The sequence below is a fragment of the Aspergillus brunneoviolaceus genome, assembly GCF_003184695.1.
Source record: "Aspergillus brunneoviolaceus CBS 621.78 unplaced genomic scaffold BO95scaffold_93, whole genome shotgun sequence".
NCBI lineage: Eukaryota > Fungi > Ascomycota > Eurotiomycetes > Eurotiales > Aspergillaceae > Aspergillus > Aspergillus brunneoviolaceus.
The window spans coordinates 102,541-116,728 of NW_020290823.1; the positions used below are offsets into that span (position 1 = coordinate 102,541).

At 50.6% G+C, this 14,188-nt stretch overlaps 6 protein-coding genes across 6 annotated transcripts; 4 read left to right on the plus strand and 2 right to left on the minus strand.

Annotated features, from left to right (window-relative positions):
- Positions 1-287: 287 nt before the first annotated feature.
- Positions 288-1,758, plus strand: BO95DRAFT_477045 (Ac45/VOA1 transmembrane domain-containing protein; the record flags this gene model as incomplete). Its single annotated transcript, XM_025589965.1, has 5 exons — positions 288-382; positions 456-754; positions 816-920; positions 984-1,220; positions 1,273-1,758. 5 exons carry the CDS (start codon positions 288-290, stop codon positions 1,410-1,412), a joined length of 876 nt encoding a protein of 291 aa, XP_025437241.1. The 3' UTR covers positions 1,413-1,758.
- A 463-nt stretch (positions 1,759-2,221) lies between these two features.
- Positions 2,222-3,635, plus strand: BO95DRAFT_293102 (uncharacterized protein). Its single transcript, XM_025581725.1, has one exon. It carries the CDS (start codon positions 2,358-2,360, stop codon positions 3,411-3,413), a length of 1,056 nt encoding a protein of 351 aa, XP_025437242.1. The 5' UTR covers positions 2,222-2,357; the 3' UTR covers positions 3,414-3,635.
- Positions 3,636-3,976: 341 nt separating this feature from the next.
- Positions 3,977-5,844, minus strand: BO95DRAFT_447645 (EXS domain-containing protein). Its single transcript, XM_025587675.1, has 5 exons — positions 5,465-5,844; positions 5,341-5,390; positions 4,584-5,266; positions 4,204-4,517; positions 3,977-4,134 (listed from the first exon to the last, which is right to left on the minus strand). Exons 1-5 carry the CDS (start codon positions 5,547-5,549, stop codon positions 4,061-4,063), a joined length of 1,206 nt encoding a protein of 401 aa, XP_025437243.1. The 5' UTR covers positions 5,550-5,844; the 3' UTR covers positions 3,977-4,060.
- Positions 5,845-6,043: 199 nt separating this feature from the next.
- Positions 6,044-7,767, plus strand: pex10 (ubiquitin-protein ligase peroxin 10). The gene has a single exon (XM_025587676.1). It carries the CDS (start codon positions 6,197-6,199, stop codon positions 7,319-7,321), a length of 1,125 nt encoding a protein of 374 aa, XP_025437244.1. The 5' UTR covers positions 6,044-6,196; the 3' UTR covers positions 7,322-7,767.
- BO95DRAFT_374869 (3'-5' exonuclease) lies at positions 7,727-8,634 on the minus strand (the record flags this gene model as incomplete). Its single annotated transcript, XM_025583121.1, has 2 exons — positions 7,727-7,938; positions 8,001-8,634. The coding sequence occupies 2 exons, from the start codon at positions 8,632-8,634 to the stop codon at positions 7,727-7,729; spliced, it is 846 nt and encodes a 281-aa protein (XP_025437245.1).
- A 982-nt stretch (positions 8,635-9,616) lies between these two features.
- BO95DRAFT_447648 (RNA-binding protein LSM5) lies at positions 9,617-10,810 on the plus strand. The gene is made up of 6 exons (XM_025587677.1): positions 9,617-9,811; positions 9,870-9,926; positions 9,989-10,027; positions 10,086-10,113; positions 10,221-10,284; positions 10,335-10,810. The coding sequence occupies exons 1-6, from the start codon at positions 9,787-9,789 to the stop codon at positions 10,371-10,373; spliced, it is 252 nt and encodes an 83-aa protein (XP_025437246.1). The 5' UTR covers positions 9,617-9,786; the 3' UTR covers positions 10,374-10,810.
- Positions 10,811-14,188: the final 3,378 nt, after the last annotated feature.

Sequence of the window (14,188 nt, forward strand, 5' to 3'; positions counted from 1 at the left end):
GGCAGTCCAAAGAATATTGATAATGTATAGCGAAATGAAAAAAAAGAAAACCGATCTCAATCTTTCAAAACTTGCGCAGCGGAGTGACCATGCGATATTTCCGTGGGGGAAAATTGCGATCTAGAGCCCGGCATCTAACTTGTAAAGGAGGCTAAATAGTGCCCGTGCCGAAGTCGACCGCCTCCGAGCCGGCGGGCCATCACACCTGGCTCTAACATCATTCATTCACCTGGGGCCCTTCCGAAGAGCACTGCATCTATTTGGATAACTATACTCACCCAACCATCATGCGCTTGGGAGCTCTATCATTGCTCGCTCTGGGAGCGACTACAACCAGCGCATTCCACGATACTTCTCCCTTTTTTCTAGCGTCGACCTCGGAGTATGCACAACCAACATTGCGCGCAGGCGAACCTTCAGTATCCGAGAAACGAGTCAGCTAACAGCTCCCTTAGGAATCTTTCTGCCTCAGCACAGCTTAAGACTGCTTCTTCGCTACTGGAGGATCTCTCCTGGAAGCTTTCTGGTTGTCCTTCCGACTATTATGTTATTGCTTCCCAACCCGGCGTCCACAGCAACGACTTCTCTACACTCAAGTCCGCACCCCGCCTCGGCGCGAAATTGACTGGAAAGGATCACACCATCCGCTCGAGGACAATCATAAACGAAGTCGTTGGAGTTCTAGAAGCAAGGAAGGTGCAAGAACTTATAGAAGCGGAGTGTGGAGCTCAATCCACCATCATTGACGCCTCCTGTAAGCACCTGGATCTGGGCAAGCTGCACAGGACAACCCGGGCTAACTCTCTTTCTCTTAGCTGGTATTTACTCACCCGACTTTGGCGCTGAGCCCCGTGTGATCCGCCTCGACTTCCCTGTACTTCCACAGGGAACTGATCGCCGCCTCCAGCTTTCAGATAATGGTCTGTATCCAAGCAATCTCACCTTGATTCTCTCCCGAAACACGGTACTAACAGCTTTGACAGATGGCCTTCTTTCCGACATCATCGAACGGCTACCGGATTCCAAGAAGTACACTGTTCTCTACATCACTTCGCCTAGGGAGACACTGAGCTCTGAAACCGGTGTTTACCAATCTGAGGATGCTTCCTACCAGGACCCCCTCCACATGGATTTGAAGCGGGACTTCTTGGCACATGGTCTTGGGGATGATGCCCCCTCAAACAAGACTCTTTTCCGCGAATACCACTATTTCACTCCAGGTATGTGTAGAGTACCCCAGGCCATGAACCACTCCCATCTGACAGCAAACAGGCATCATTATGGGGCTGATGGCTTCCTTTTTCTGTCTTCTGATCTTATATGTTGGCCTCAGTGCTCTCCTGAGCCTCGAGGTTCCGTACGCGGCGTTTGAGAAGGACATCTCCGCCAGTGTGCAGAAGAAACAGCAATGATTTGTTCTTGATCTCTTGCGGAAGACTTTGCTTGAACGTGTCTAGCTTTTTGATTTTGTCCTTTTAAGCACAGTATATTTTGGTTTTGAAATTCATGCATATTTGTATGCTGGCGTTTCATCTTCTCTATGCGATAAGTCATGATGCTGTACGGAGTGCGATGTATGCTATATTTGGGTGCATGTCCCTGGATCTGGATGTTATCGATAATAGCCACGTGACTGGATGGAATGCGGGCATTTGGAGGTCAAGATGCGATTACGGTTCAGCTCAATTTGATAACCAATTGATACTTGGGCTTTTCGTCCCCTGGTCTTGCTAGAGCATCAGAAGGGCCCCTACTCCTACTTACTCAAATCAATTACCCGCCGATTCATGAATGGCCATAAATAGCACCTGTATCTCCATCACGTGATAGTCTGAGTAAGGCAGGGAGGGACGCCGGTCCAGACGGCCGAACACGGGGCAGCCCACCCACACCACAGCCCCCCCCCCCCGTATTCCTATTGCCTCTTCTTTTCTCTGCTGATTATGTGTTATCGTCCGTTGTCGTTGCACTTGTGTATCGTGAATTCTTACCGCGCCCACTCGCTTGCCCATATTCCTTGACTTTCGCTACTCAGCATGGCTCTTTTTTGATATTACTGTCTAGTCTCTGCATAGTCGTTCGTTAAGACTGCTGACGATCTGATCTTGTTCGCTTCTTTGCTGATCTTGGACCCTCTTCTGCTGGGTGGAGACTCGCCTGATAGTGCTCACCCTCATCCCCGTCGTGTCTTTGGAGACAGCCGCTGTTGATGGGCTCAGTCTGCAGGAACGTTCGTTCTCATATGCTTGCTGTGGCTATGCCCAGTTACGTTCTGCGCTAGCCATTCAACGCACTTATCGACATCGCACCCTATTGAAGATCTACCTCTTAGCAGTTTGCGATTACCACCCACAATCATGGTTGCTCTGTTTAAGGGCATTGGGAGAGCCCACCGGCCTTCTTTCACTCTACTTCTTGTGTTGTTTGTTATGCTTGTTGCTCAAATATCCGTAGCCCAAGATGTGACCACGGATGATAATACTACAACCACCACAAGTGTGAGCTCGACAGCAGAATCGACTACAACATCATCGTCGTCGTCGTCGACAAGCACTACTACTAGCTCGTCGAAGAGCAGCTCCACGACATCGGCCTCGACGACATCAACTGGTACAGATACCTCATCCACGTCGACATCGGCATCCTCGTCCTCCTCAACAGATGGTTACCCCGTCGTCACTGTGCCACCAACTGCAGATGCGCCATATATGCAAAAGTCCAACATCCCGGAGGGTACCCTGTTCATCGCCGTGGGAGCAGTTCTGGGAGCTATTGGGCTTGCAATCCTAGCATGGCGCGGCATAGTTGCATGGTCTGTGAATCGTTCTGTGCGCCAAGCCGCAATGACGCGCTCGTCCGAATCGAAGGGCCTTCTGCGTTCGAAGAGAAGAAAGTCGCGCACTAGGAGGTCCTCTTCCGCGGGCCCTGGCGTCGCCCTCGACAAGCTTACTCACCAGCATCACCGTCACAGCCATCACAGCCACCGACAGCACCGAACCTCCAAGGGCCCCAGTGCCAACAGCGGGCTCTTCTTCTCACCGACCGCCGGAATGCAACACGGCAGCGGAAACCGCCGTTCGAGCTACCTCCCGGCGGGCTACTACAATGCCAACAATGTGGGAAACAATGTCCGCACTCAAGATGCGCGTTACTCAGCTGCCGACCTGACGGGGCTTGGGGGTCCTCAAGCGCAGGGCTACGTCCCGACCCGATCCGGCTCCAGTCCCCCTGAGTCCCCGGGTCTGCCCCAGTATCACGATCAGCAGGATACCCCTCCTCGTCGCAACGCCAGAAGGTCTCACGCCGAAGCTTCGACGAGCACGCTGAATCTAGCTTCCCCGCCAGCGGGAAGAACTCCCAGCGCATATTTGGAAGATCTCTTCGATAGTCATCCGCCTCAAAATCGGGACTGATCTGTGTCCCAAACTGGATGGCTGAATGTTCGAAACTACTGCCCTAATTCTTCTCAACGCGCATCTTCCATTCTAGTTCTAGAAATCTCAGTTCAGCCCTTTACCCATTTCTGTGTGCATCTTTTATATTACCCTGTTCTTCAAGTCACGCGGCATTTTTTCACTTCTGTTGTGTCTGGTATAAAGCTTATATTCTCGAACATAGTGGAATTGTCTAATAGCAAATCCTGATGAAGTAACCATTGCATATCCTCTCGGCGTACCGCCCCGTACTCAATTGCCCGCGGGAGTTGGCAGGTATTTGGAGAACGTCCGACCATTCCCATACTAGTCATCTGTGGATTCGGGAGGGGTTTACCATGCCTTTCTACTGCGGGTTGGTAATGGCGTCACCTGACTGCCTCTGCGGCAGTTGATTTTCACCTTACGATAACAATTTTGAGAATGGAAGGCATCACGTGCTGTATTCTAACATGGGAGAACAAGACAATCACATGGTATCCTGATGCGGGTATGCGGGCCGCAGAGACAAAGAAATCAAGACTACGACTCGGGAACGGGTGGAAGATTCAAAACTTAGAAAACGTCTATAGATATACAATATATACGAGGCGAAGACGATCTAGAAAGCGTCTACGCCGGATAAATCAGTCCGCATCCAGCTTACCGCTGAACTCGCCGAGCAGAATATCATCCGGAGCTGGGCCGCGGCTGTTCCTGACTGTCGTGTCGCAAGGTTAGCCGTGCGTCACACAAAGAAAAGAAAACGTGGTGAAAGCAGGGAACTCACTCCACTCGGTCTCTATGCGTAGGAAGATCCACATCCATCGGCGTGCGACCTCGAGAAACATGAGGACAAAAATTCCGAATTCCGTGTCACTTAGCCAGCCGAGACCTGGCACATATCTCGCGAGCCACGAGAAGCGGATGACGAAGTCGATGCCAACGGCAACGTAGTACTGACGATCAGCGAAGAACCGGTGGCGACGAAGGCCAAACGGATACTCTGGACTGTCGCGCAACGGCGACAGAAGGGTCAGGTCCCAATCCTTGGTGACGTCCCAGTAGAATGAATATGCGGAGTTGGTCAGAGTGCAGAGAAACCTAGTGACGCACGAAGATTAGCCTCCAACTAGTCGGTCTGCGGCTCAGGCGATTAGAGATGCTTACAAAAGTCGTGAGAGACCGGTCTCGCTGAATCCATAGAACTCCAGGGGGTTATAGTTCCTCAATTTTGCCGTGAGCATGATGACGGGAAATGCGGTAGCGTATTTCAATGCGTTAGCCAGATGTTGGCCTCCCGTGTTCCCATTCTTGTGACCGCCTTGCCATACACGGAAGTATTCGATGAGACACTGACGTAGGCGGATCATACTGGGAATGGAGATGACAAGTGGAATCAGGTAGTCGTTCCCACATTTACGATTCGGTTTCGATGTACTGCCCAGATCCCCGGTGAAGAACATGCAGAAGGAGACAACCAGATCTCCTAGAACTTTCGAGTAGCTTGTCAAGGCATCAGCCAGGAGAATGTCCCCAAACTTGCCATCTTGGGGCTGCGCCAATCCACCAACACAGATGCGCTTCAAAGTAGTAAACAGGCGGAATCGGCCTGAGCGCGCGACCCGTATGAAGGGCTGAATCAGAATAATCGCGGCAATGAAGAAGTATGATTGCGGGATGTAATCCAACGACTCGACACGTTGTCTGGAACCGTGGGTGAAGGGCCAGAAGATGAGAAGTGATATCACGAGAGGGATGGTCAGGAGAGTAGCTAAGCGGTAGGCGGAGATGTAATGAGGTGGATGGCTAGCTGACTGGCGGTGGGGGTATCGAATGAGAGAGGGAACGTCCTGGAGGATATTAGACAAGATGTCATGAGAAGGAAGGAATAGGATAGAATGAGAGGGGGGGGGGATTAACCTACAATATTCGCTTTTGAGAGATACTGCAGATTGGCACCCCATCCCCAGAACCCTGTCAGGAACAATTAACAACGATCGAACAGGGTTGAAGATAAGAGAACAATTAATATTGAATAATTAGCATACCAGCCAGTAAGATTACCGCCACGCGCGAGGGGAAGGGAAGGAAAAGACTGAAGCCATCCAATTGAGCATGCTGATCAGGACCCATATTCCATTGAAGTAGCGGCGCCGGTTTCTGTTAGCACCTGGGGCCTGCGAAATAGGGAGATCAGGTCGAGGACTGGGGGATTGCAAGGGAAGTAGATCCCGGGCAAGAGGAATGAGAAAGCCAGCAAGGTATGGAAGCAGAGAAGGAGGGGGAGAAAAAAGAAGAAGAGGAGGAGGAGGAGGTACTCAGGGTGAGTTTGACGAGCACGAATACTCAATCACTCAGTCAATTCAATTCAATCATGACCGACCCGCAAAGGTGAACCTCACAAAAGACCAGACAAAAAGAAGCTCAGGGACGGTTTCAGTCTCGACTGACCAGCGGCTCCGCGCGGCTTCTCGGGTTTAGGATGCGTACTGGGTCCCGCTTTCGGTCTAGCGGCGCTTCTTGGCGCTGGCTTCCAATTTTGGCTGCATCGGTCAGATCACGTGAGCACTGCCGAGGTATCTTTCAATCCACCACTCCGTACTCCGTACATGCAGTACGCGGGCGGAGCTCCGCGATAGCTAACTACTACACCCATCATCTCAAGCCAAGCTGATGACTTTTCCCTTATTACCTCCCTGGTTATCTAGCCTCTCTCCTCCTCGCGCTCCGCTCCACTTACTTCACATTGTTTATCGTCCTCTCTGGTCGCTCTTCTCACAATGGCTGACGAAAATCTCTCAATAAGCACCGCCTCGGCTCCCACTACCTCCATACGTCCCTCGGGCCACTTCTACCCTTTCGCTACCTCGCCGGATATCATCCGCTCTCACGAGAAGGATGTCTTTCTCTCCGCGAGCTTGACCAACCAAGCTCAATCCATCGCCCGTTCCCTTCGTGGGGCTCGATTCGCCCATACGCACTCCGAGGCCATCAAACGACTGACCGAGACCTTGTATTTCTCCCTCACCACATTGATCGGGAATCGGACATTGGGCGAGGAGTACTGTGATCTGGTCCAATTAGAGGACGATACACTGCAACTCCCTTCCCTCCCCCGGCGGGTCGGATACATCCTCAGCAGCATTCTACTCCCGTGGGCGCTTCAGCGGATCCTCCCCGCATTCCGACAGCGATTGCGAGCCAAACTCGAACGTAGTGTTGCCCGCCAGCAGGTCAAGAACGCCCAGACCAAGAGCACGCGAAACGATCAGCGCGACCAATCGGGCTCTTTCTTCACCAAGCTGCGGATACAGCGATATATCCTGGAGCACCTCGAATCCATCACGTCGTTGTCGCCCATTTACGCCGTCAGCATCGCGACCTTCTATTTCACCGGCGCCTACTACCACCTCTCGAAGCGCTTCTGGGGCCTGCGTTATATTTTTACCAAGAAGATCAAAGAGAACGAGCAGCGGGTAGGCTACGAGGTTCTGGGCGTGCTTCTCGTGCTGCAGATCGCAGTTCAGGGAGTTCTGCACATCAAGAAGGTGGCCGTCGGCCTGCAGCAGGAGGACCAGGACCTTCACGCAGCGGACGCTAGAGCGGCTGGCGGTCAAGGCGATAAGGCGATAACCTCCGTTGAGAATCCGTCTTCGCTTCCGCTTTTGCCCGCTAGCCGTGCCCGGTACGACTTCGCCGAGGACCCGAACGCTGTTCCCTGGATACCGGCTGGCCAACAGCGCAAATGTACCCTGTGCCTAGAGTTGTTTAAAGATCCGAGTGCTACCACTTGCGGTCATGTGTTCTGTTGGACATGTGTTCGAGACTGGGTACGCGAGAAGCCGGAGTGCCCGCTCTGCCGCCAGGAGATCCTCCTGTCTAAAGTGCTACCCTTGAGAGGGTAGTACTAGTCTAAGAGGCGTCCCACCTAGTCCCGTCGCATACTGCTTTCTTGGCATGTTTTAGCGTTGCAAATTGCTTGTTTCAAATATACCCTTCCAATTTAGAGATATATTTTGACAGTTCCTGCTTGGATCGCAGCCATCTGTCAAAGTCCTGGCTCACATCTATACATCTCTGAATACTTCGTAGAAGATCCCCAATGCCTCCCTAATATAAGTTTAAGGGACGTATTGCGTTTATAGCTCCCTTTTGACAGGCTAACAGTAATCCGATCACAGTATGCCGATATGACGGGCAAATGATGCAAATGCACATCCCTGAAACGTTGCGGTGAGAGGCACTGGTCTGTTTATTTTCAGAAAGAGGAACCGTATCTGTTCCCTGATATATATACGGACTTTATGTCATTAAATGGTACACTTTGAGTTTTCCGGAGCATCGCCGGGTTGCACTACTTCGACTTCTTCCAAGTCGGCAGTGACAGGCGCTTTGCACACAACCCGGATAGGTATATTCAGTTCGGCGTGGGCAGGGAGAGGGGGCGTGGGGTCCAGCGCTTGCCGTTTGGCGTCCATCTTGTCATATAAGCAGACGCACGCGTATGGGTCAGACGCAGCATCTATCGTGAGCCCCGTCAGCTATTTTCAAATCTTCTTTGGTCAAGGATCAAGTGACACTCACATTGGACCTGGCGATAGTTCAAGGTCGCCGTCCACTCGCTGCACCGCACGGTCTCTTCTTTTTGCAAGGGTAGCCCGAAATGCTCCTCCACCTGTTCACTCAGATTGACCAGTCGTTTGTTGATCAGTTTTGGGTTCGATTGGCAGTATTTGATCAGCTTGTGAAGATGGCTAAGCTCGAAAATCCCGTGCGCGTCTATTTTGAGAAACTTTCGGAGACGGGTGCAGTCCGCCTTGATCGACACGCCAGCTTTAGTGATTGCTGGATCTTCGATAATACGCTTCAGCGTAGGTGGTACAAGATCGGCGATTCCTCTTGCCGGCTTGAACAGTGCCACGTGAAAGAGCGCAATGCGGTGGCGGTTCGCGATCTGAATCAGCGAAACGTTGTCTTGGATGCTGCTCCATGCCGAAGCCGAGGCCTTCCATTCCAGGTCAAGCCCAAGGAGATCATCCTCTAGAAAAAGCTGTGCGATATCCTCGCTACTTTTTAAGCTCCTGCAATAGTGCACAACAATGTCTTTCCCTTCCGGGCTCTTTTGTAATTTGTGGCTCCAGAAATCCGGAGTTATGGGGTTCCCGGCTGTGTCCTTTTGAAGCTGTTGGGCTGCAAAATGACTCTTGATAGAATCCATGGGGCAGCTGCTGGTCTGATCTACTGACGCGGATGGCCCTTTTTGAGGACCCTTGAAAAAAGTCGATGCCTCAGGCTTCTGCAGGGTTCCGAGCGGCCCCAGATCTGAGGCGATCGATGTATTTGAGCTATATGATCGCCTCATCTCTCCCAGGCACGTTCTCTTGGGCTTTCGCCCCTGATGGTTCCAGACCCCCATCCGAGACACGGAAGAGGCACCTGAAGGCACCTGAAATGAGCCCTGGGCTCCATTGGAAGAGACTGAAGGTCGACTATATATGTCAAACCATGGCAGGGTTCTGCGTCGCTTGGGGCCACTAGTCTCTGGTTGGGAATTCATGGTCAAGGCTGGCTTCGCCAATGCGGCGTAGAATCTGCCCGTATAGACGCTTGGTCCTGGCTGCTGGCTCGGGGCGCACGGCCTGCGTAGCGACCTTGAGCTTGCCGCCAACAAAGCCTGGTCTGGCGATGTAAACCTGTATTTATGGTCAATCGGGGTCAAGGATACGAGTAGAAGAAGGGTGCGACCTACCGTGTAAGTGCCGACGCAGTGACAAGCATCTTATGAGGCCGAAAGGCTAAAGAATGTGGAAATGCTGTCCACGCGCGGTTCCTGTTTTGTCCCTTGTGATAGCAGGGCGCTTAGTGCGTATTAAGAGGATTTAGACGAGGCTCAACCAGAACATGCTCTTAAGCTTCAGTCGATCAAAGAATTCCAAAAGGGAACTGAAGTCTCAGCTATTTACATTGAAAATGGCGGTGTCCAAAGAGACACGTTGATTGCTTTCCATGAAAGTCGGTAAAATATGGTACCTGAAGAACCTCAGTAAAGAAGGTGGTGTACAGTAGGTAAGGGAAACACGCCGCGGCGTCACGGGTATTGTTAGTCAACTTGCTCCCTGATTGGGTTGAGTGAGCGGGCCGGATAAACGCGAGTTCCAGCGAAGATGCCAAGATTGTCTGGATGGATTCAACACTGACCGTTTCCGCCCACCGCGTCGTTTTCTAGATCAAGTATCTTGTGCTCCTGTCGTACTGTGAAAACCCTGAAGACTCCTCCTTTGTCGTTTTTTCCCTTCTTTCCTCGGGGTCTTCTTGAGCTTTGTACCAACTTTTCTCGATCTGGTATCACTGTTGGCCGAAACCTCTCATAATGGCTTCTCAACTTCTTCCTCTTGGTAATTCATTGAATTATATGGATATGCATTGACGTGACCGTGCTAACCCTCGGACTAGAGCTGATCGACAAGTGTGTCGGCTCTAGAATCTGGGTTATTATGAAGAATGATAAGGGTTGGTGCCGGCAACCTCCTTTCTTTCCCGGAAGACAGAATGATTAACTTCTTATCAAACAGAGTTCTCTGGTACATTGCTGGGATTTGATGACTACGTCAGTAAGTGGTCAAATTCTCTTCTGTCCTACTAGTATCAATAATCTAATTTTTCTTTCAGACATGGTTTTGGAAGACGTGACAGAATTGTAAGTGTCTTCGACTGCGTATCCTGCTCTGGCTACATCATGCCATCGCATTGAATCGCCCTGCAACTACCAGAACATGGTCCGATCTACGTACTAAGTGCTATCAGCGACTACTCTGGTGCGCAAGTTAAGCTCCCTAAGATATTGCTCAATGGCAATAACGTTTGCATGGTGCGAGCCCTTCCTGCTTTCGTGTCCACCAAGCTAACAAGATTGCTCAGTTGATTCCTGGAGGCGAAGGGCCAGTTGGTAGCTCATGAACCTCATGATGTTCACGATATTTCAAGCTCTGTTTTAATTACCCAATGAATATTGATGACTGTATTCCAATCATGTCTTTTAAGGCCAATAGCTTCGCAGGGCGTTCTTCATCCCTCCATTCAGTCAAGAGGGGATCTGTCTCCTGTTTTTTTTTCAGGCGTGCAATCGATGTGCAGATGCATGACTTATGGCAATTCAAGATGGCCCTCTCCAAAAGGTACATATCTATCAATCAGCGAAGCAAACAGGCACGGGTTCGTCAGTCGCATATTGGTGTGAGATCGGGTCAGAATGCTCTTCAAGTGGCATCGACACGCCTGGATAAGATTTTTTCGGATCAGTATAGAACTGACCAGCATTTGGGGGCTTTGTCTGAATTCAGCGCTTGCTCAAACAAGTTGCTAGCTTGATTTAACCGCGCTCCAATTGTCCGAATCCTTCTAGTTTCGTGAGCAACCTGTTCATCCATGAGTAGTCGACATTCGTGTATCTGAAGTGCATCACGCGACCGTGATTTCAACAGATGACCCGGTTTTATCAGGGCCCAGTCCAGTCTTTATGCAATGACAAGACCCGCGCCGAGGTTGTGATTCGATTCCCTGCATTCAATCACCGGGGATGTACTTCATTTGTCTTTTTCTCCCCAAATCGACTTTCGTTGACCCGGGCTATCAAAGGGAGTAGAGATCAGAGTGTCAGGCTGCGGTCGATAGATTATCTCTTAGGCGGTTACTGCTGCCTGCAACATTCAGCGAGGGTGACTCTTGAACCGAGGTAAAAGAAAATATGAGGGGAAGAAGGAAGTATAACATGGTTCAGTCTTACGCCCTCGATAGCCAAGACGAGAACTCAAGCCGACTAATGAGTGATGTCAGGATACGATGGATAGATCGTAATTCATAATTCGAGCAACCAGATGAACATCATTCAAAGAGGTTGATCCCTTTCTGGTCAGTCCCCTGAGAGTGCCCGTCCAAGAACAAATCTTCGTATCGCCAGTGGACCAGACCAACTGCATGACTGCGGAAGAAATGAGAACAGAGAGATTCTTGGAAGCAAACTTAAGTGTCAGCTACCCCAGATATTTCCCACCGACTGGGGCCGAGTGGAAACTGTTAGGTAATAGCTTCGGCTCTTTCCCCGCATTTTCACCCATTGCCCGCCCGCCCGCATTAAGGAGATAACCCTAAATGGCCGTCTGTCCCCAAACTCAACGTCGGATGAGTTTGAATGAGGTTGGCAGATTGAAAAGTGAAAAGTGAAAAGTGAAAAGTGAACCGGCGACTCCGAGTCCGATCGGAGGTTGGCCCGACTTCGAGTTTCGAGTTAAGTGCAAAGGGCTAAACCGCTCGCCGGTTCTCGGTGTTAGAGATCAAGACCGCCCCCAACGACCGGCAGCATGGGCTGATAGTCAGTATTAGTTAGTAACTATCTGTCATGACTGTAGCTGCACAGCTTGCATTGTTTAACAAGCTTATATCATCTATGTTCACGTTTAATTAGTTACTTATAAAGGCTGCGCGGAGGTATGCAGCCACCAGGGGAGGGTCAGGTTGCTCGGAGGCTGGGCTTCTCCCGGAGGCACAGTTCGCGATCGATAATTGGCTTTCGGGGATGCCGCAGGCTCCGTTGCCCGGGCTCGCTCAGTGTAAACTAAGGTAACATCGCGCGAAAGTATATCAGGGCCAAGGGACTGACACCACCCAAGGTGTGGTAAGTTTTGTGTGAGTGTCGTCCTGGTATTTCCACAGATGGCTAGACTCGGGTTGAGACAAGCCTCTACCCTACTAGTAGTCGTATTCACCTCTTCTCTTTTCTGTGCCATATTGAAAATGGGCGGCGAATTCACCTGTCGATGTGCAGCCGTTGGGTCGTTCTCCAAAAGTATTATTTAGCCAATGATGCTAGTGTCTGAGAATTGCTCCTCTTTCTTCACGTGCCGAACATCCCAGCATCATGACCCGTCGTCAACCCGTTTTCTTGTGACACTACATGTCTCAGTCAACAGGGTATACTGCAGCAGTGTAAGGCTGATGTCCTCCTTGGCTGCAACCATCACGTATTGGTTCATTCTGCAAGACCGGCTAGCGAAAGCCACAGCCTGATGCCCGGCCCGGTCCTGTAGCTGCGATGATTTGCTCGATCTCATCAACAATCTGGCGTCCCAACCGCCCTGATAAAGCTACAAGACGAGCAGAAACCTGGCTAGGCGTGTCTCCATTGACTTCATTCTCCTCCAAAAAGAACTCGGAAGATGAGTCGAGCGGGTATCTGCGGTTGCATTACGAGGACGGAGGGGAGCAGGGTCACACCATCCTCCTCAGTTTCGTTCCTTTCATGGTTTGGCCAGATGAGTGTAACACCACCCATGCACAAGTGGGATGTTTGGCTCAAAAGCCACAGCAACAATACTGAACGACAGTTTGGTTTCGCTGCCGTGAGCAGTCAACCCTGGCCGCGGGAGAAGGATTCTACCTAACCGGTTGACACTAACCCTTCTCTACATTGACCTCCGTCGCCATGACAGGGGGAAGTGTGCGAATCGACCTCCAGCTTAGGCGATTTTTGCCGGATCAGGGTTCGCGACAAGACAGACTCGATCCTTCGGGACTTTCGAGAACTTCGAGAACAAGACGAAGAAGACAATTGGAATAAGAGGTGGAAGATGGTGACAGTCACCACGCAGGGAGGTATCTCCGTTGTACTCCGTAGATCTACAGAACAGGGATTGTCAAAAAGGAGTGTACGTCAGCCACCCGCAGCGACCATAAGCCTCTGATCGCATTTCTGGAGGTTGGTGATGATCTTCTCACAGGAGACAGCATACACAAAGATACGGGTATATGTGTACTGTTCATTGTTTAATGGTGACATAACAATCTGAAAGTCAAGGTAACATATACACGCAGCTATCTGCTGGATGTGGCAGAAGGAACTGCAGGCAGAGACTCGAGAGATGAGCACCAGGCCTTTGACTGAACAGTCCCCAGGAGTACCGAGGCTAACCTCTTATCAAACATTTGCCTTCCAGCTCCTTGATTGGCTCTCGCTTCGCTGCGTGAATTAAATTTCGGGTAGGTAGCTGCATGCCTGAGGGATGAAGTCCGTTTACCGTCGGACATATTCTAGGAAGGATGGAGGCGCGTAAGCACGCGGAGGGGCTTCTAGACACATTCCAATGATGCGATGTGATGTAGGCATGATTTTCTATCAGGGGGAGAAGAAAGAAAAGAAAAAGAAAATCAATTATCAGGAAATCCAGAGATAGCGGCCATTGATAATGATAAACCCGATAGCTATCAATCGCCTGCTTAGACTTCATAGATAAGAGAGACTCCACTTGAAAGACCCTGGCCATGAAACCCAACTTTACTTACTTGCAGCAGCACACGTGTTGACTGTAGGCAAAATTGCCTACAACCAATTCATCATAACTATCACACCACGATTGACTGACTTCTTCTTAAGTCGTAGGTGGGTGTGTACTTATTGGGAAGGATGATGCCACCTTTGGCTATTGGTTCGGAAGTTCTGCACTAGCAGTGGCGTTGGAACCTTAAGGACGAAGTTATTACATACGTAGTAGCTCGGAGAGGACCAGGGCTTCAGTGGCGGAACCAAGGTCAGCTGCTGCTGTTTCGGCGCTGATTCTGGGCACTTGAAATGCTGTTTTGCATCTGAATGTGGAGCTTGGTTGAGGCTTTGATCATATTGTAAGTTAGAGAGCTATTTCATCCAGTGGAACTATAACACTCGAGATGATAATGAACAAAGAGGACAAGATAAACTACCAAATAGCAACGCAAGATGAACT

Bases quoted from the DNA above. Each gene is read 5' to 3' on its own strand.
- BO95DRAFT_293102 (XM_025581725.1), top strand. From the start codon at position 2,358: ATGGTTGCTCTGTTTAAGGGCATTGGGAGAGCCCACCGGCCTTCTTTC.
- BO95DRAFT_447645 (XM_025587675.1), bottom strand. From the start codon at position 5,549: ATGGGTCCTGATCAGCATGCTCAATTGGATGGCTTCAGTCTTTTCCTT. The intron at 5,391-5,464 runs GTATGCTAATTA...TGTTCCTGACAG, and splicing joins GGCGGTAATCTTACTGGCTG to GGTTCTGGGGATGGGGTGCC. The intron at 4,135-4,203 runs GTGAGTTCCCTG...GCGACACGACAG, and splicing joins ACGCATAGAGACCGAGTGGA to TCAGGAACAGCCGCGGCCCA.
- pex10 (XM_025587676.1), top strand. From the start codon at position 6,197: ATGGCTGACGAAAATCTCTCAATAAGCACCGCCTCGGCTCCCACTACC.
- BO95DRAFT_447648 (XM_025587677.1), top strand. From the start codon at position 9,787: ATGGCTTCTCAACTTCTTCCTCTTG. The intron at 9,927-9,988 runs GTTGGTGCCGGC...CTTATCAAACAG, and splicing joins TATTATGAAGAATGATAAGG to AGTTCTCTGGTACATTGCTG. The intron at 10,114-10,220 runs GTAAGTGTCTTC...AAGTGCTATCAG, and splicing joins TTGGAAGACGTGACAGAATT to CGACTACTCTGGTGCGCAAG.